Here is a 19,607-nt window from a genome sequence, read left to right as displayed (position 1 = left end):
AAAGTCTATGGAAATGAAAGTTAAGGAGTAATGGGGGAGTAATAGGGGATTTTAAAGGAAAATAAAAGAGAAAAAATAGAAAAGAAAAAAATAAAAAAAAAAAATAAAAAAAGTAAAAAAAAAAAAAGAGAGAAAAAAGTAAAATTATATCTAGGAGTTTCTCTGGAGCTGTTGCGGTCAGTGTGGGTTGGGCTCAGTTTCAGATAGCTCCTCGTCCAGCTTACACTTCTTGATATCTACAGGCTCCTCCGGTGTAGTCGGTGTTTTCTAGAGGGATTTTAATCTGTTGCACCAGTCCCTTCTGAAGCGGTTCCCTTTGTTTATTTGGCTTCTGTTTGCCGGTCTCTTCAGAGCCTCATTTCCGCCCTGACACAGGCGGGTGGAGGTGGACTCTTATTCAGGTAGCTAGTTCCGTCGCTCTGCGGGGAGGGGCTCGTGCTGCAGGGCGGGGCCGGCACTGCTTTCTCCGTCTGCGCCGCTCAGGCTCCCGGCTGCTCTATATGGAGCGCGCCCGCGCTGCGCGAGGTTCCAGCCCTCGGGTGTTCCACAAAAGCGCGGAAGGAAAAGCTGCGCCTGCTCTCTGTGCCTTCCCCGTCAGAGCGGTCCAGGCAGCGAGGGGCTTGGTGGGCGCACTCTCCTCAGGTGTGGCGCGCCCCCTCCCCTCCGCGGACCCAGTCTCAGTTTCCGCTGGCGCCAGTCGGGTGCGCGCGCCTTCTGCCCTCCGCGTCCCCAGCCCCAGTCCCCGCCCGCGCCGGTCGGGTGCCTGCGCCCTGTGTCTCGCCGCGACCTTCCCCTCCCCCCTGCCTCCTGCCTCCGGCGGAGCTGGGCCGGTCCGCAGCCTGCGAGCTCCTCTCTGGACCCTCTCGGTCTCTTTGTTCTGCGAACGGCCGGCAGTGTGTTTGGGCCGGTTTATTTTCTCTCTCTCTTTTGGTCTCCCACAGTTCAAGTTGGCAACTCACAGAAGCTCCCTCCGATTGTCCTCAGGGCACTCAGGCCCAGACCCTACCCCAAGCAATGCCGCCTAAGAGCTCCCGGGACGGATCTCCGTCCTTAGCTCTTTTGTCTCACTTTTTATCTTTTATATTTTGTCCTACCTCCTTTCGAAGACAATGGGCTGCTTTTCTGGGCGCCTGATGACCCCAGCTAGCGATCAGAAGTTGTTTTGCGAAGTTTGCTCTGCGTTCAGTTATTCTTTTGATGAATTTGTAGGAGAGAAAGTGGTCTCCCCGTCCTACTCCTCCGCCATCTTGGCTCCTCCCCCTAATCATTGATTATTTAGGGTTTAGGATGCTAAATGCTAAGTCTGACTGGCTCACGTATCCACAAGTTAAACAGTTGTTTCCTGCAGTGGCTGATCATGCCCGCTATCATGATGGCCCAACGGGATTACCAGGGTCCTGGCTGGCGGAAGGCCAGAGGGTGGGAGTCAGGGGAGGTGCTATATGGGTAGCGGGCCAAGGTCACGCGGCCAGAGCCCAGGAAGATGCCAGACTCCATACGTGGGAGGCATCCTGGAAACAGGAGGTCAGGGGAACGCTTGAGAGGCAAGTTACTGCAGAAATACAAGGCACCAGATAGAAAAAGGTTTAGGAGTTCTCCTCCCTCATGCCTGGCGTGGATGTTCCCTCTGTGGTAATGCCTCCTGGAATCAGTGCTGACATGTGCTGAGAAAACCTCTGACCCAGAGAAAGATCATTATCAGCTAATTTTACAGTGTTTTCCTCCACGACATCAATAACCTTCCTTCCCTAGAAGAATCGGGTGAAATGCATATTTAGACAAGTAAATCTATCTGATAAATCACCTCACAGATGAGAAAGAAGCCATGTGTGAAATGAAAGTAGATGTTTTCAAAACCACTTCATTTAGTGAGAGGACCCTAATCAATACGTGGGGTGTTTGGTGATGGGAGAAGCAGTGGGTTGGAGAGTCACGCCGGCCGTGGGTCCCGGTGCCCAGTGGCAGAGTCTGGTCCTACTTCAGGTCCCTGGAGATCAGGTGACAAGTCTCTGTTTCAGCTGCATCTTCCCCCATCGTGAAGGGCTGAGGGAAATCACGGGTGAACTCAAGCCCCAAACGAGGGAAACACTCAGTGGCAGCATCAGCCTGTGAGCGCTGAGAGCGGAAAGCCTGATACATATTCCAAAACTGCTAATGGCCCTTCGTGCACACGCTTGGTGTTTAATAACTGTTAGATGAACATCAACATTACATATCTGCGTTTATACAGGTGCCGCAACCAAAGGACACCGACTTTTATGTTTCAGGCTTAAAAAGACATTTAAGTACATCTTATTGTTCAAAATAATCACTGGGAATGTTTTTGAATAACTTTTTGGGGAATTATTTTCAAAAGCTAATTTTAGAAGTATAAAAGAAAATGCACTTGTCAAAATAATCTCTCTCCCGCTCTACACACACACACACACATCAACCAAGGATAGTTATTAAATGTATGATCTTCCAAATAATATTTCAACATAAAATCATGGAAACCCTCTTTTTTGCCTCGCCTCCAGACAGGGGCTTCTCATTTGTTTGGTATGTTTCACAATCCTATTAAGTAGACTGTTGCTGCAGGCCATCACTATTCTATTTAGGAGAGAAAAATTTACAAATATTTGATTTCTAATGCTTAGAGTAAAAGAGGGGAAGGGAGGAATTAAGGATTCATCTGTACCTTTAAAAAAGGTAGCTTATAATTCTATACTTCAATTATTTCAAGGCAACTTGGTATTTTTCCTGATGTTATCCATCTCATCTTTTATTCCCCAGACCACTCCCTAACTTTGGAAGGCATGCCTGCCTCTGCTTCCCCACTGTTGTCTGGAAGAATTTTGACTCCATAACTAGGTTAACATTCAGGAGAAACTTTGAAGAGAAGCATTTTTTTCTTTTGTTAATACCTTTGGTGAATACACGTTGGGAATACAAAGATGTATTACCAATGCTTGGTAAAATGATATGTACATAAATTAGAATTTTAGTCTGAATTCTGCACTGGTTCTTGTATTATGTCTGTGAAATCTGTTTTATATTTATTCCTCTGGAGTGATAGCTTTATAAACAAGAAAGTCATTTTCCACCAGGTGATTATTGTTTCAGAGCATTTCTGAAGACCAAGAGAGTGCTTAATTGTTGTTTGCTCGTAGGAGACACTCAGTGAATACTGGTGAACCTATCAGTAATTACCTCTTACAGTGTATTTGTAAAATCTGCAACGATAGTAAGGTAAGTAAGATAAAGGTAGAAACTTCCTTAAGTTCCTAAGTAGTTCACTTTCCACACTTTCCCCCACAAGGGCAGAGTGTGAGGGGTGGTCCCTGATGTCACAGACACGGGGTGCCTTGGGGGGAAGCTGGGGCTGGGCCCCAGGGGCCCCCAATGGCCTCGGCATCCGCAGCCCCGCGTGGACTGGGTCCTGGTTCCCGCAGGGCAGGGCTCCCAGAATCGCGCCCACCCTGACCCCTGGGCTCGGGCACATGGGGGCATCACGGCCTCCGCTCGGGGCCACAGGCAACAGGAAAAGACCACCAAGGCCCCACGGCACTCTGAGTCACTGACCCTCGGGCGGATCTGGTCATGTGCTCAGAGCTTCTGCCTGGCTTGGACACCGAGGAGGAGACTGGGAGGCTGACCCGCCCGCATCTCAGAGGCAGCGGTGCAGGTCTGAATCTGGTGAGCCCTCTCCTGCCTGCAGGCTCCGTGAGTGACAGCGAAGGTTCCGGGCGGCCGCAGGATCCCCGCGACACCTAGCACCTGGTCATCGCCCCACGTCCTGCCCACTGTCCTGGCTTCAAACATGCACAGCTCTGTCACGGGCAGGTGGCCCGCCCCTGCCCTGGCTCCCAGGAGCCGTCAATAACTGGGGCCACTTTTCTCCAGTCCTGCTCAGAACCAGCCCCGCCCCAGCCCCGACGGGTCCAAACCCCACGCTCTTCCCACACGTCGCTCGGCGACTCTGATCGCTGGCTGCTTCGTGGGCTTCTCCGGGCTGTGTTTACTCATGGTGCTACGTAAACTAGCACAGTGCACAGAAACGTGAGACAGTGATACTTAGCTTAGGTGATAAATTATCAGATTTTTCTTAGCTTTCCCTAAGAACTGAAGGAGACTGTGACCTTCAGTTCCGTGAATGGTCTGCTCTGCGGCAGGAATCGTGTTGACGGATCTGCCTGTGCAGACTCGGGCTGGGTCTGCAGTGAGGACCCCAGGTCACTGCCCGTCAGCTGAGGCTTTACTGCTGTCTATTCAACTTCGGTATTTAAAACACCATCACCTCCCAAACATCATTGTTTTTCATATATAAAACTTTATGAAAACTCTACTTGACTGTTATAAGGAACCGTGACAATCGATAGATTTCATCCTAAGAAAAAGAAAAGTGATCCAGGAAAGAAACATTTCAAAACACCACTGCAAACAGCTCCGTGTCACCAACGTAAGCTGGAAAATTTCCAGATGTTTGGAGAGAACTCACCCCAGTCGGTGAGGACAGAGGTGCCCCACACCTATCCGTCTGGGGTGGGAGTCAGAGGGCATCCCTTACCTGTGGGCCTGATGGTGGAGGCGCTGTCAGCGGGGATGGTCAGGGGCAGGCACTCATCGTCCTGGGAGTAGCCCGCTTGAATGGCGCGCAGGTAGCTGTGGCTCCGTGTCCGGAAGCATCCCGGGAGGTCCAGCGCGTCCATGGCCTGAGACTCCACTTCGCTGAAGACTGACTCGCACACCGACTCAAACTGCCCGTTGACCTCAGCCTCGCTCATCTGCAAGAGTGATAGTGCGGCTGATGGCTCGGCCCGGCCAGGTGCCACAGCCACGAGCCAACGGAGAAGCGCGCAGAGCTCACCCGTCGGCACTCACCGCCTGCCATGCACAGCTTGATTAATTTGAAGTCGGCACACTGGGGGCCATTAAGCTTGGGGAACACTGAGAAAAACCACCAATTCCCACTGTGCCCTGGAAAGTCTACAGACCTCAAGGCAGAGCTTTAAAGTGCAACTGGCATTTACCACTGAGGTCAAGAGGAACAGTGAGGTTAAAGGTTAGTACACCATGCAAGGTATTCGTCATCCCTCTTTTTCCGTTTTCATGGCCCAGGCTGTTTCCAGCTCAGACAAGCCAGGTAAGGATGCCATGCTCACCAAGACCCACGGGCGCGGCTCTCTCTGCTTCCACTCAGCTCAGAGCCCCGGGCTGAGGAGACAGACCCCTGCTCAGCCTCAAGCTTGCCCCCGCATCCCCGGAGGTGGCTCCAGCCCGTGTCCCAGAGGCGCCTCAGTCTCTCACGCTGCAGGCGTGCCGCCCACACTCCGCTGGGCCCCTCCCCTCCTTCAGCGTGGGCCGGCAGTGCCCGCCCTGAGATTGGCGGTTCAGCAGGTAAAGTCGTTATTCTCAAGCCTGGCATTTCATTTCTGGGTAGAGAGTTGCCCTGGGACCCTGTGTTATGAAACGAATGACTGGGCCTTGAAGAGCGAGGGTCCTGAGGGCCGTGGTCCCGGGGCCTGACTGCGGGTGAGCGGAGGGCCTCCGTGTGCTGTCCTTGCCGAATGTGGTTTCCTGAGGTTTCTGGGGCCTCCTGGGAGCCACCTTTAGGGGTTTAAGTGGAAACTCAGTAGCGGGACACAGAGCAGGCTGAAGAGCCTGGGGTGGGGGTGGAGGGCGTGGGGACTGTAGGAACGAGGATTCCCAGTTGGGCCCGTGAGCTGCAGCCGCTCCCAGGCCTGGGTTCCTGGGGACCCGGACAGGTGGCTCCTCCCCACCCCCTCGCCTCCCGGGGCACCTCATGCTGACAGGCAAGCGGGTCAGGAGATGCCCGTGGGGACGCTGATGTGGAGGGCCAGAGGTCCGGGTGGAATCAGGGCTCAGGCAGAAGCCAAGATGGTTCTCCCGGGCGACCTGCTGGGTCCCTGCCTGGGGTTCACGGAGGGGCCCGGAAACCTGGGCGGGTCTCCCTGCCACCCCTGTGCAGGGGGCCTCTGCCTTCGGAACCCCGACTGCCCCCAGCACCCCAGCCATGCCTGCAGCCAGCGTCCTCATGGCGGCCACAGCCGGCTCACAGTCTCAGCCTAGTGCCCAGCTAAGTCACTCACTCCACCCCTGGAACGTGACACACAGCTTCCTGAACACTCCTGCTACGTCGACAGGTAAATTTTGAAAAGTATTGCTCTAAATACCAGATCAATCCTTTCCCTCTAATTGTTCACAGAGTTAAAGCAGGTAAAGAATTGGATTTGCCCTTCATCAGAGAAGACAGCTTCCGCCCACCTCTAATCACAGACCTGGGCCTGGCTCCCTGCTTCTATTAACACCTGAGATTATTCACGAGCGCTCCACTCACTGGACAAATCCCAGTGAGCACAGCCCGGGAGGAAGGTGCTGAGGCGGCCTGCAGGCAGGACTGCTGGCCCGGAGTCGTTCAGGCAGAAAAGAGCAGAGAAACACTCCCGGGCGACTGCCCCACGCGAGTGGTTTCAGGGTGTCTGATGCCGGAAAGGGGCAGACGAGTTCGGGCAAAGACAGACACCGACAGCCCAGCAGGTCACCTCGCTGCCTATTGAGGGAAACACATCCCACACACTCTCACTCTGGCTCGAAGTATGGCCTTTCCCAGAGTACAGACTCCTTCTCATCCAGGTTTTCCCTTATGTGGAACTATATCAGAAAGTCTCAGACTCTTTCACACCATTTACATCAGAGATCCGCGTCAGACAACCCGAAGAGGCCAGAAACCATGTGGGGTCGCCTGCGCCCGCCAGTCCCAACACGGGGTCTCGGTGGGTCCTCCTTCTCTGCAAACCCACAGGCCCAGCGCCTTTCTCCCTCTGGAAGAGGTGCCATCACCCTTGCATGTACATTCTGGGCACTCAGGGGTGGGCATTCAGCAAGGACCGCTCGGCCAGTGCTTCCAGCCACAAAGCTGACCAGCGAAGCCCTTCAAATGAGGGGGAGTTTTCCCCCAAACAAATACGCAGGTGAGAAGGAACTCAGCTGGTCTAGACTGGAACTGAAATGGCCTTTTCTCTGACTCGCTCGAGGGAGATTTGGAAAAGTGGGCATTTTGCTCTGCAACTCAAACCGCAGCTCAGCCTGATGTGAGGTGTCCCGGGAGGATGCAAAGTCAATGGGTTACATAATCAGTGTGGGCTGAAGTGCTGGCTTCTCTAGTGAACTGCAAGCGCAGGAAAGCACTTAAACTGCTTCTGGAGGACGTGGGCTTCGAGATACCAGAGAAAACCAGAAGATGGTGAGGAACGTGGCTCCTGGTGGCAGAGAGCCCGATACCCGCTGAGGGCGGGTTTCCCAGGGTCAGGACGGGGGCGCTTGCAGAGCGAGGCGGCGGCTGGGGGAGGGCCCGGGACCCTGGATGCAGCTGCCGGTGCTGGAAAACGGGGCAGCTGCTGCGCGAACCGGCTCGGAGGTTCCTCGGGAGCTCACAGCTGCACCCGCAGGAACGGGGTGTGCAGCACGAGGACTGGAAGCGGAGACACGGACAGACGCTTTCACACCGGTGTTCACACAGCATCACTCACAGCAGCCAAGGGGGAAGCGACAGTGTCTGCCGACAGATGGTGGGCGCACATGTTGGCCATCCACACAGCGCGCTGCTCAGCCTTAGAGGGGACGCACGTTCCCTCTGAGGGAACGTTCTAGAGGGGACACAGGCGACCGCACGGAGGAAAGCGGAGCAGGGCCGACACGGAGGAGGGACGCTGTGTGAGTCACTCCTGTGAGGTCCCGCGAGGAGACAGAGGGGGCGGCGGGGCGGGGGTCAGCGTTTCGTGGGGACAGCTTCAGTTTGGGAAGATGAGAGAGCTCTGGAGATGATGGTGGGGCTGGTTGCCCAACAATGTGACGTGCCAAACGCCACGGGATGTACACTGGAAGATGGTTAAGATGGTAAATATTGTGGATTTTATGTATATTTTACCACAGTGAAAAGAGGAAGGATGCATGACAGAAAGAAGGTACCCTCACACGGACACGGCTTTGCGAGGACAACGAGAAGGCAGGAGGAGCGGGTGGCAGGCTTGGCCGTGGGGGAAGGCGGACGCGGCTCCTGCGGGGCGGTGGGGTGCCCCCCTGCCCTGCACGCCCAGCAAAGCGCCTGGGGTCCTGGGCAAACGGACCAGCCGTCAGAACGATCTGGACGGTGCGTGGACGGGGCACACAGAGACTGGCAGGAACCAGGATGTGGCCGCGGGGACCTCAGCAAGGCAGCCACGGCAGGAAGGCGAGCAGAGACCAGGTGGAGCCCCTCCCGCCCGCCTGTCCAGACAGCTGGCCCACTGCGGCGCCCTCATGCCCGGCGGCGCCGGGTCCAGAACCGTCAGGAGCCAGGCTGGGTTGTGAGCACAGTGGTGGCGAGGGTGTGGGGGGTGGGGAGAGGTCCCTGAGCGCCCCTCTGCGGGTCCCCCTCCCGCGGGCCCCTTTCTCAGGCGGCAGAGCCGGGGCGGACTGGACCACCTGCCCCCGTGTCCTCAGAGAACAAGGCAGGGCGCGAACTGCCGGCTTGCCTGCAGCTGCGGGGACAGTCTGTCAGGGGAAACAGCGGCCTCTGGGTGGGGCTGGTGCTGCGGGGCCCTGTGTGTCCCCTCGGGTGGGACTCAGACCCTCTGCGTGGGGTGCCTGGCCCAGGGAAGGAGGCTGCTCCATGAGGGGTGGAAGGGGGACGTGGCGGACGCTCCCATCAGCCCTGCTCAGAGGAGCTGGGAGTGGGAACCACTCCCAGGGTCACAAAGGCCCCGTCACACCCACGGAGCTCCCAAGTGTGGTGGCCCAGGAGCACTCCCGGCTGGGACTCTGCAGCAGGGGGCTGACCGGGAGGGGAGGGCCCCACCTGGCTCACGCAGCTGGCCTGGCTGAGGGTGCTGACAGCGCGCATGTAGCTCTGGTTCCGGGAGCGGAACTTCGGGGAGTTGTAGTTGGCAGAGGGGTCCAGCCCATGGCTGGCAGGCCCGTCGCTGGCAGCTTGCAGGTAGCTCTGGCTACAGGAGAGAAAGAGAGAAGACAGAGGCCTCGTGAGCATCGCTGCAGGGAACACGTGTGCCGGCGCCCGGGGCCGCTACCAAACCCCGTCCCGTGGTGGACGTCTCGGGCGCATGGAAACATTCCTGACAGACATGCTCACGGATGTGGGTTCATCAGCACCAAAGGGGCAGGCTACTTACAGACTTGCTTCGAAACCTGACTTTTTATGATCAGGTAGTGAAATCAGGATCATTCCACATAGAAAGAAACCTAACCCTGAAAGCATGGATAACTCACACAGCCTAAGAGCAAGCTGGACTCAGAAGTCCATGAGAGTCTCATAAAGGTCAGGGTAGCTTTTGGCACCTTTACACACTCAGAAAAATAGAAGAAAAAATATCAAAGGTTTGCCAGCCGTTTTAACTTATGTGAAGTTGTCCAGATTATGCAATAGAAGCAGAGAGCAGACTGAAAACTCAAATCCATATTATCATCATAATGGTCATTTCCTTCCAAACAGCCTTAACAATCAATTTCCTCTAGTCTCCCTCCTTGTTTTTTGCAAAATCTTGAAAGCATGGGGGAAACCCTGAGGATGTCTGGCAGAGAGAGGGTTCAGCTGGGTTGACGCTTCTGGCTAAATCGAGCTCCTTTCAGGTCTGGTGACAGTCTTTCCACAATCAAGACAGACTGCATTTTATTTGACCCCCAAGCTGGAATAATGTGGACAGAAATAATGGAGTTATTCTTCTTTCCTACTGTGCATCACAATGAGACAGTTAACTAGGATAATTGCACAGGCCTGTGTATAAAAATTAGGTTGCTAATTCTGACTCCATGTCTTGACTACAGTATGTTCCCTGCTTTTTAAAGTAAGCCCTTGATGTAAATTGATTTCTTGGTGATTTACTTCTTTAGAAATGGGGTAGCAGAGGGAAAACTGGCTTGCTGTTAAATTCAGATTAAGGAAGCTCATTTATTTTAAGGTCATTATTTCAGGTAATGTTAATAGTATGTACTTTTAGGTACTAATGGCTCAGAGGTTAAAGCATCTGCCTGCAATGCGGGAGACCTGGGTTCGATCCCTGGGTCGGGAAGATCCCCTGGAGAAGGAAATGGCAACCCACTCCAGTATTCTTGCTTGGAGAATCCCATGGACTGAGGACCCTGGTGGGCTACAGTCCATGGGGTCACAAAGAGTTGGACATGACTGAGCGACTTCACTTTCACTTTTAGAATACAATTTATAAATTATTATATTGATAACTTTGTTTTAAAACTAGGTATATAACATATTCCAGCTCTTATATCCCTTCTTTCCACTTAAAACAGACCAAAAAAGAAGAGAAGAGAAAAGGAAAGGAAATGGGAGAGAAATGAGACTGGGGCTGCCCTGGCCCTGGCCTGTAAAGAGTCCAGGTCTCTGCCGGACTCCTTGTCACCTATGCTGCTTGGGCCCGGGTCTGGGCAGGGGTCTGCACACTCCAGTTTCTACCAGTTAGCACTTTTATCTTACTTCCAATTGAAGAGCTTTCCCTTCTGATTAACACCATTCTTTGCTGATTCAACATTCTCACATTTAAGTTCTCAGCATCTGTAAAAGCAGGGCTGTGTCTTCTTTATCTCTGTATCCAGATTTCCAGCCCAGAGTCTGGCACTGTGAGTGGGGTGACTCAGAACTATGGCTGGGTGGCACCCACACACGGGTCTGTATTTGTGATTCTACGTTCAGATGTGTCTTCTAACTCATGACCTCCTCTTTATTCCAGCACTGGGCAGCCACTGAGAGACGAGCTGCCACTACAGGAAGCTAACCACGGGTTTTCTTTCACACACAGACTCCAGACATTGAACATCCATGACGCACTGTCACGCTGGCCCCTGGAAGCACCCTGTACCAACCCGTCAGTCCTCGCAGGGACCCCACACGCTTGGGCCTCACTGCAAATGGGGAGCCACCTCGCCCAGGCACCCCCAGAGCGAACGCAGAGCCCAGGCAGCCGGCTCCAAAACTCATGTTTTTGCCCCAAGATCTGGGCAGTTGAGTCAGATAACAGAGGTTGCAAAGGTCTGGTCCCCAACTTCAGCCCCACTTGATTAGGGTGGCTTGGCATCCTCCAACTCACCCTGCAGGCCAGGGAGCCCCGCAGGTCACAGACCTGGGGACAGTCGGGAAAGTGCTTTTTCCAGATTATTTCCATAATGAGACTGTGTAAATATGGAGATATTCAGACTAAGCTTTAACTGCAGCCACCGGAGGAGGTGTGCTCGTGTTCACCCCATCCAGGGCTGGGCGCTCGGAGCCTAGAAGTGCCATCGCCCCTGGGGACCTTCTCTCTGGGGACAGCTGAAACCTCCCGGCCCTGAGCAGCCTCCCGATGATGACAGAAAGCCGGCGTCAGGCTCAGAATCGGTTCCCCGTGTGACTGGAAGGCGGGGGGCCCTGGGCTGGAGGCCGAGAGGAGGGTTAGTGTCGCGGGCTCGGGGCAGAGCCGCCCGCCCACCCGGCACGTGCCCTCGTGCGTCCGGACTGCCAGACCTACCGCTCTGGGTCTGCTCCTCACGGCGTTCCTCTTCTAACCAGCAGCGCTGCGGAGAGAGGCCTGTGTGCCTTCTGGTAAATTCTGCAGACTTTCTCCAGCAGGTGCCCAGAATGCTGCCAGGCGCTGATGTCAGATAGATACACGGGGTACCCTGATAAACGTGGAGTTCAGAGGAGCAGCAAGTAACCCTCACGAGCAGTGTGCTCCCAGCAGGGTCCCAAAAGTGTCCCTTAGGCTGAAGGAACACATCTGTCCTGTGTTCCATCTGACTGTCCGTCTGGAAGTCAGACGTCACTGTTTGTCTTTCTTAAATCTGGCACGACTACGACAGAGGCGCGCTTGGGCCAAAGGGTCGGAACGCCGACGGGATCACAGATGGTCTGAGTGCACAAGGGTGGATGGAGGGGCCGTGGGAAGACGTGGGCTGTGGAGAAGCTTCCGGAAAAGACCAGTGGGGACTGTGCAGCCCCCTCTGGAGTCTGGACTTGATGCCACAAGCACAAGAAAGCACTGCCAGTGCCTCACTGTGGAGACGGGCGCTCAGAGGGTGGGCAGGAGGTGGGGGGACAGACGCAGAGCCCCTGGTCACTGCCCACAGTGCTGTGCTGAGTCCTCCCTCAGGAGGGGAGGGGGGGCAGACGCAGAGCCCCTGGTCACTGCCCACAGTGCTGTGCTGAGTCCTCCCTCAGGAGGGGGGGGCAGATGCAGAGCCCCTGGTCACTGCCCACAGTGCTGTGCTGAGTACTCCCTCAGGAGGGGAGGGGGGCAGATGCAGAGCCCCTGGTCACTGCCCACAGTGCTGTGCTGAGTCCTCTCTCAGGAGGGGAGGGGGGGCAGATGCAGAGCCCCTGGTCACTGCCCACAGTGCTGTGCTGAGTCCTCCCTCAGGAGGGGGGGGGCAGACGCAGAGCCCCTGGTCACTGCCCACAGTGCTGTGCTGAGTCCTCTCTCAGGAGGGGAGGGGGGGCAGACGCAGAGCCCCTGGTCACTGCCCACAGTGCTGTGCTGAGTCCTCCCTCAGGAGGGGGGGGGCAGATGCAGAGCCCCTGGTCACTGCCCACAGTGCTGTGCTGAGTCCTCCCTCAGGAAGGGAGGGCGCAGAGCCCCTGGTCACTGCCCACAGTGCTCTGCTCAGCCCACCCTCAGGAGGGGAGGGGGGCAGACGCAGAGCCCCTGGTCACTGCCCACAGTGCTGTGCTGAGTCCTCTCTCAGGAGGGGAGGGGGGGCAGACGCAGAGCCCCTGGTCACTGCCCACAGTGCTGTGCTGAGTCCTCCCTCAGGAGGGGAGGGGGGCAGATGCAGAGCCCCTGGTCACTGCCCACAGTGCTGTGCTGAGTCCTCCCTCAGGAGGGGAGGGGGGGCAGACGCAGAGCCCCTGGTCACTGCCCACAGTGCTGTGCTGAGTCCTCCCTCAGGAGGGGAGGGGGGGCAGACGCAGAGCCCCTGGTCACTGCCCACAGTGCTGTGCTGAGTCCTCCCTCAGGAGGGGGGGGCAGATGCAGAGCCCCTGGTCACTGCCCACAGTGCTGTGCTGAGTACTCCCTCAGGAGGGGAGGGGGGCAGATGCAGAGCCCCTGGTCACTGCCCACAGTGCTGTGCTGAGTCCTCTCTCAGGAGGGGAGGGGGGGCAGATGCAGAGCCCCTGGTCACTGCCCACAGTGCTGTGCTGAGTCCTCCCTCAGGAGGGGGGGGCAGACGCAGAGCCCCTGGTCACTGCCCACAGTGCTGTGCTGAGTCCTCTCTCAGGAGGGGAGGGGGGCAGACGCAGAGCCCCTGGTCACTGCCCACAGTGCTGTGCTGAGTCCTCCCTCAGGAGGGGAGGGGGGCAGATGCAGAGCCCCTGGTCACTGCCCACAGTGCTGTGCTGAGTCCTCCCTCAGGAGGGGAGGGGGGCAGATGCAGAGCCCCTGGTCACTGCCCACAGTGCTGTGCTGAGTCCTCCCTCAGGAGGGGGGGGGCAGATGCAGAGCCCCTGGTCACTGCCCACAGTGCTGTGCTGAGTCCTCCCTCAGGAAGGGAGGGCGCAGAGCCCCTGGTCACTGCCCACAGTGCTCTGCTCAGCCCACCCTCAGGAGGGGAGGGGGGCAGACGCAGAGCCCCTGGTCACTGCCCACAGTGCTGTGCTGAGTCCTCTCTCAGGAGGGGAGGGGGGGCAGACGCAGAGCCCCTGGTCACTGCCCACAGTGCTGTGCTGAGTCCTCCCTCAGGAGGGGAGGGGGGCAGATGCAGAGCCCCTGGTCACTGCCCACAGTGCTGTGCTGAGTACTCCCTCAGGAGGGGAGGGGGGCAGACACAGAGCCCCTGGTCACTGCCCACAGTGCTGTGCTGAGTCCTCCCTCAGGAAGGGAGGGCGCAGAGCCCCTGGTCACTGCCCACAGTGCTCTGCTCAGCCCACCCTCAGGAGGGGAGGGGGGCAGACGCAGAGCCCCTGGTCACTGCCCACAGTGCTGTGCTGAGTCCTCTCTCAGGAGGGGAGGGGGGGCAGACGCAGAGCCCCTGGTCACTGCCCACAGTGCTGTGCTGAGTCCTCCCTCAGGAGGGGAGGGGGGGCAGACGCAGAGCCCCTGGTCACTGCCCACAGTGCTGTGCTGAGTCCTCCCTCAGGAGGGGAGGGGGGCAGATGCAGATCCCCTGGTCACTGCCCACAGTGCTGTGCTGAGTCCTCTCTCAGGAGGGGAGGGGGGGCAGACGCAGAGCCCCTGGTCACTGCCCACAGTGCTGTGCTGAGTCCTCCCTCAGGAGGGGAGGGGGGCAGACGCAGAGCCCCTGGTCACTGCCCACAGTGCTCTGCTCAGCCCACCCTCAGGAGGCCTGGGTGGGGGGTGGGACCCACGGCCCAGGTTCGTCTGTGGAGTTTGGTAGAGGAGTCTCAGGGCCCACCCTGGGGGGCTGACAGGATCAGGGGTCCCTGATGTGGCCCCCACCTTTCCATGTGAGATCTGTCTGAACAAAACATTTCAAAAGTTTAATTTTTTTGGAAAAGAGCAACCTAGGTGAAGTCATCATAAAGCATAGTGTTTTTTCTGAAATAGAAATCGCAGAACAGAAAACCAAACACCACTGGTTGTTACAGACGAGGCAGGCAGTGTCTGTGGGCTGTCCAGGTGACGGCTCTGGGCCTCCTCTGTGACCCCACACATGCCCTCAGTGTGCCGGGTCGCCACTCTGCTCAAGCTGAGCCCGTGACTGAAGCTGAAGTTGTGTCTCCTCCTGGATGAGTCACGACGTGATGATCGGTCATTTGTACATCTTCTTTTGCGAAGAGACTTTTCACCTACCCCCGCATTTTTAACCGGGTTATTTCTAGTTTTGTTTTGTGGGAGTTCTTTATATATTCTGTACTCAAATCCTTTGTCAGATATTCATTTCAAGTATTTTCCTTCACTTTGTGACTTGCCTTGTCCCCTACTTGTTGGGAGTGTTTTGATGAGCAGACATTTTAAATTTAGATGGCGAGAGTCACTCTTCAGTCACATTGATTTATTCTATTTGAGTTTTCTTTAACCCGAGAGGTTTCACCCCCAAGGGACCACTGGAGACACTTGGAGATATTCTGTTGTCACAGCTTGGGGATGGGAGCCTGGTGAGCAGAGACCAGTTCAGTCAGTTCAGTTCAGTTGCTCAGTTGTGTCCGAATCTTTGCAATCCCATGAATTGCAGCACGCCAGGCCTCCCTGTCCATCACCAACTCCCAGGGTTTATTCAAACGCATGTCCATCAAGTTGGTGATGCCATCCAACCATCTCATCCTCTGTCATCCCCTTCTCCTCCTGCATGTAATCCCTCCCAGCATCAGGGTCTTTTCCAGTGAGTCAGCTCTTTGCATCAGGTGGCCAAAGTATTGGAGTTTCAGCTTCAGCATCAGTCCTTGCAATGAATATTCAGGATTGATTTCCTTTAGGATGGACTGGTTGGATCTCCTTGCAGTCCAAGGGACTCTCAAGAGTCTTCTCCAACACCACAGTTCAAAAGCATCAGTTCTTCAGTGTTCAGCTTTCTTCACAGTCCAACTCTCACATCCATACATGATACTGGAAAACCCATAGCCTTGACTAGACAGACCTTTGTTGGCAAAGAAATGTCTCTGCTTTTTAATATGCTGTCTAGGTTGATCATAACTTTCCTTCCAACGAGTAAGCGTCTTTTAATTGCATGGCTGCAATCACCATCTGCAGTGATTTTGGAGCCCCCCAAAATAAAGTCTGACACTGTTTCCCCATTTATTTGCCATGAAGTGATAGGACTGGATGCCAGGATCTTAGTTTTCTGAATGTTGAGCGTTAAGCCAACTTTTTCACTCTCCTCTTTCACTTTCATCAAGAGGCTTTTTAGTTCCTTTTCACTTTCTGCCATAAGGGTGGTGTCATCTGCATATCTGAGGTTACTGATATTTCTCCTGGAAATCTTGATTTCAGCTTGTGCTTCTTCCAGCCCAGCGTTTCTCATGATGTACTCTGTATATAAGCTAAATAAGCAGGGTGACAATTTACAGATCAGAGATGCTACTAAAATTATATAGTACATAGCCGCCTGTTAACCAAAAAGAATTTTCTGGCCCCAAGTATCAGAAGTGCTGAGGCTAAAACAACCCTGGTCTATTCTGACACCAATATCCCTGTCTTAAGAGCAGACAGCCTCCAAACACACAGCATCATCCACATTTTCCTCAGGTGAGCATCAAGTGGGCATTCACCAAGATAGACTATATTCTGGGCCACAGAACAAACCTTAACACATTCAAAAGAACAGAAATCATACAAAGTATGTTCTTGGACCAAAATAAATAAAACTAGAAATCAATAACAGAAGAATTTCTGGAAAATCCCCAAATATGTGAAAGTTAAACAACAGTCTTCCAGATTGGCTCAGAGAGGAAGTATCAAAGGAAATTTAAGCGTATCTTGTACAAATAATCAAGGGGTGGGGGAAAGCTAGAATGAAGCATGCAATACTAGATTATAGTTAGAGACATGGGAGTGAATCCATGTTTAGCACCGTACACATGCCAGTGGATAAACAAAATAAACGACTGTAGATATATGTGTGTGCTTGCTCTCTGTGCTGCTAAGGGAACCAGCAGTGAGCACACGCGGGGCTGGACCTTGGTTTCTAAACACTGCTTTCCTGAGCGGCAGCAGGGACCCCTGCAGGGACGCTGGGCCTGGGAGAGAAGCGGCCGGAGCGGCTGGCCCAACTTGGCTCTTCTCTGTCAAGACTGTTTCGGCTCAGCGTTTTCTTCCTGTCAGTTTCTCTAAAAACGGAGGCTGCCCTGCATCGACACCTCGGTCTGGGGAGAATTAACACCTTGGCGACACTGCAGGCCCCGTCAAAGTCTCTCTCCCCATGTGTGCTGGTCTGATTACGTGGAGCAGCGCCTGCAGTCCTCAGGCAGCCAGCCTGGGTGCATCCGCGCACACGCCCGGCAGATACAGTGAACTCACAGACGCGTGTCCTAACAGACCAACAGCAGGGGTGCGCTGCGGAGGCCGTGGCCGTGCTCTGCGGCAGGGCTGGCTCTGCACGGCTGCCGCCCGGCGAGCCTTGTTGCCGCGCTGGGTTCAGGTGTGGCCTCTGTCCTCTGTTTGGCTCACCCGCCCCAGTGCTTCAGTGGTTGTTTGTTTAGAGACCTCACTGCTGAGAGGCACAGGCCGACCCCCCGCGGCACCACGCACCCCACCTGTGTCCTTTGTCAGACCCCCTGGAGCTGGGAAAGGGTTCACCACCCTCACTCTGCCGATGAGACGCAGCCCCCGTTCCCGGGGTGAAGGCCCCTGTCCCGGAGCAGATCCACGCTACCGGAAGCATGGCCGCCCCTCCTCATTCCCAGGGTTGCAAGGCCACGTGTCAGCCTGGGGGTGTCAGCCAGGGGTGTGTGCATGGGGGCTGGCAGGGACCAGCTTCACTAAAGCGGCTTTAAGGGAGGTCTTTCCTGCTGCGAGACCCTCCTGTGTTTTCTCATACATGTCCCTTCTGCTATTAAAAGAGTCCGTTGTTGGCTTCAGGGCCCTCTAAGCCCACTAGCGATGATGAAGCTGCGCCTCCTGGATGCCAAGTTCTCCCAGCGGCAGCTGACGCCACACCCGGACGGTCACAGATGACAGCGTCTGCGAGGGACACCAGGGTCCCCCCGGGTCTGCCAAAAGGCAGCACATATGCTTCAATAGAATTCAGGTTCCCGAATGATACATTTAAAGAGATCTGGTGTCTTTCCAAGCATCTTTTTTCCCATTCAAACTACTTTATAGTTCAACTTCTGAATTGTATTTTGAGGAAAAAGCGGCAACACTGCACACAGGATTATGAACTAGATTCCACTGTAAGGAGACCAGAGAGATTAAAATATCAGAAAGAATGATGAGTATTAAGGAAAAGCTCCCATTATTTATCTTCCATGTTATGACACTCTGTCAACATCAATGGAAATAAATGTATCATGAAAAAAATCTGCTCTCGTTACAAAGTGATGTGCCTGTAAGCCTTCAGAGATTAAAGCAACGGCTGTAAATATGAACATGAAAAATTTAAAATAAGGGACACATTTTACACAAACATGCATATTTATATACATTGCACAATATAGGATACACTGGAAATGCATGTTATTAAGTAGTAGAGGATGTTTAGCTAGTTTAAAAACAGTCTGGGAGCTCCCCAGAAGGTCACACGTGATACTCCCAAGAGACCCGGCAGCTCGATCCCCAGGTCCAGGACAAATGTAGGTAACTGTCCACAGAGAGACCTGTGCAGGATTCGTCGTAAGAGCCCTGAAGTGGAAACAAACGTCGGTCAGGTGCGGGAGAAGTTACCAGGGCTGCAGCCACACGGGGAGTACTAGCTAGCTGTGACAGCAGAGGCGGCGGCCGCGGGCCACAGCGCAGGCAAGCCTTAAAGACCCGTCGGGCGGGAGAAGCCGGCACGAAGGCACGGGCTGCAGGACCGCACATCCACGGCACGTCCGGAACCGGCGAACCCAGGAGACCGGGCACACAGGGCGGCTGTCGGGTGGGGTGGGGGAGCTGGGCGGCTCCTCAGCGGGAAGACACGTCCTGACGTGGGTCACAGGGACCCGTGAATACACCACAAGCCACTGCGCTGTTCACGTCAAGGGGATGAACTGCACGGTCTGTAAATTACATCCTAGTCAAGGGGCTAGGAATCAGCTGTGGAAACATGTTTAGTTTTCTGTCACTTCTCAACTGAAGTGAACTGTGTGATGATTCGGGAGGGGTTTTCAGGAGCCAGTGGAGGCCCCGTCACCGGCTCACGGCATGTCCGGGGCCCTGGCCTCCCTGGGTGGGGAGCCCCAAGGCCATGGAGTGAGCAGTCATGCAACTCCCACCAAACGCGGCCGTTTTCCTGGCGTCCTGTGAAGCGCCTGTGCATCTCTCGGGCACAGACGATGGCCCAGTCATTTCAGGACCATGTGCTCACCTTCCTGAGAGGCGACCCCAGGCCCAAGGTCCCCACGCAGGTGATACAGATTCTGCACAAAGATCGCTCCCTCCGGAGTGTGCATGTGTTACTTCAGTGCTGCACACACATCTTCAAAGCCTGTGGTGCATCACCGCAGCTGTGCGACAGACTCGTAGCCCAGAAGAGCAAGATGCCGAGCAGCGGCGTGTCCCAAAGCAGAGCTGCCGTTACGGCCGTGCTTCCGAGTCACGATAGGGCCACGTGCTCCGCTCCTTCTCGGAGGTGAGAGACGTCAAGTTTCCAGGAGAGGTGGTGGCGGGCACTGAAGTGAGTCTAGCGCTGGGCCTCCCATGCTGAGAGGAATCATCTTACCCAGAGGCGGTGTTTCAGGTAACAAGGCGGGAGAGTTCCTGAAGCCAACACAGAGCTGGGGCTGCTCCCTCCAGGTGGTCAGAGCTGAGCATCGGGAGACACTCCTGGGTTGCCTGCCCTGTGGGTCGTGGATGGGAGACTCCTGGGGTTGCCTGCCGGCCAGGTTGTGGACGGGAGACTCCTGGGTTGCCTGCCCTGCGGGTCGTGGACGGGAGACTCCTGGGGTCACCTGCCCTCCAGGTCATGGATGGGAGACTCTGGGCCTCGGACACGGCTGTCCTCCTCCAGGTGGTCACAGAGCTTCTCTG

The 19,607-nt window shown here is 55.3% G+C and overlaps 1 protein-coding gene across 1 annotated transcript in view; it reads right to left on the bottom strand.

Moving 5' to 3' along the window:
• DLGAP2 (DLG associated protein 2) overlaps positions 1-19,607 on the bottom strand; it is a 629,281-nt gene that overhangs the window by 49,328 nt on the left and 560,346 nt on the right. Inside the window, exons 8-10 of the mRNA XM_061134978.1 lie at positions 8,840-8,987; positions 4,550-4,766; positions 1,309-1,311 (exon numbers count right to left, since the gene is read on the bottom strand). Of these exons, the coding sequence (XP_060990961.1) occupies positions 1,309-1,311; positions 4,550-4,766; positions 8,840-8,987 (368 nt within the window). The remainder of the gene's footprint in view (positions 1-1,308; positions 1,312-4,549; positions 4,767-8,839; positions 8,988-19,607) is intronic.

The sequence above is a fragment of the Dama dama genome, chromosome 32, assembly GCF_033118175.1.
Source record: "Dama dama isolate Ldn47 chromosome 32, ASM3311817v1, whole genome shotgun sequence".
NCBI classification, from domain to species: Eukaryota; Metazoa; Chordata; class Mammalia; order Artiodactyla; family Cervidae; genus Dama; species Dama dama.
This window is presented reverse-complemented; position numbering and strand designations above follow the sequence as displayed.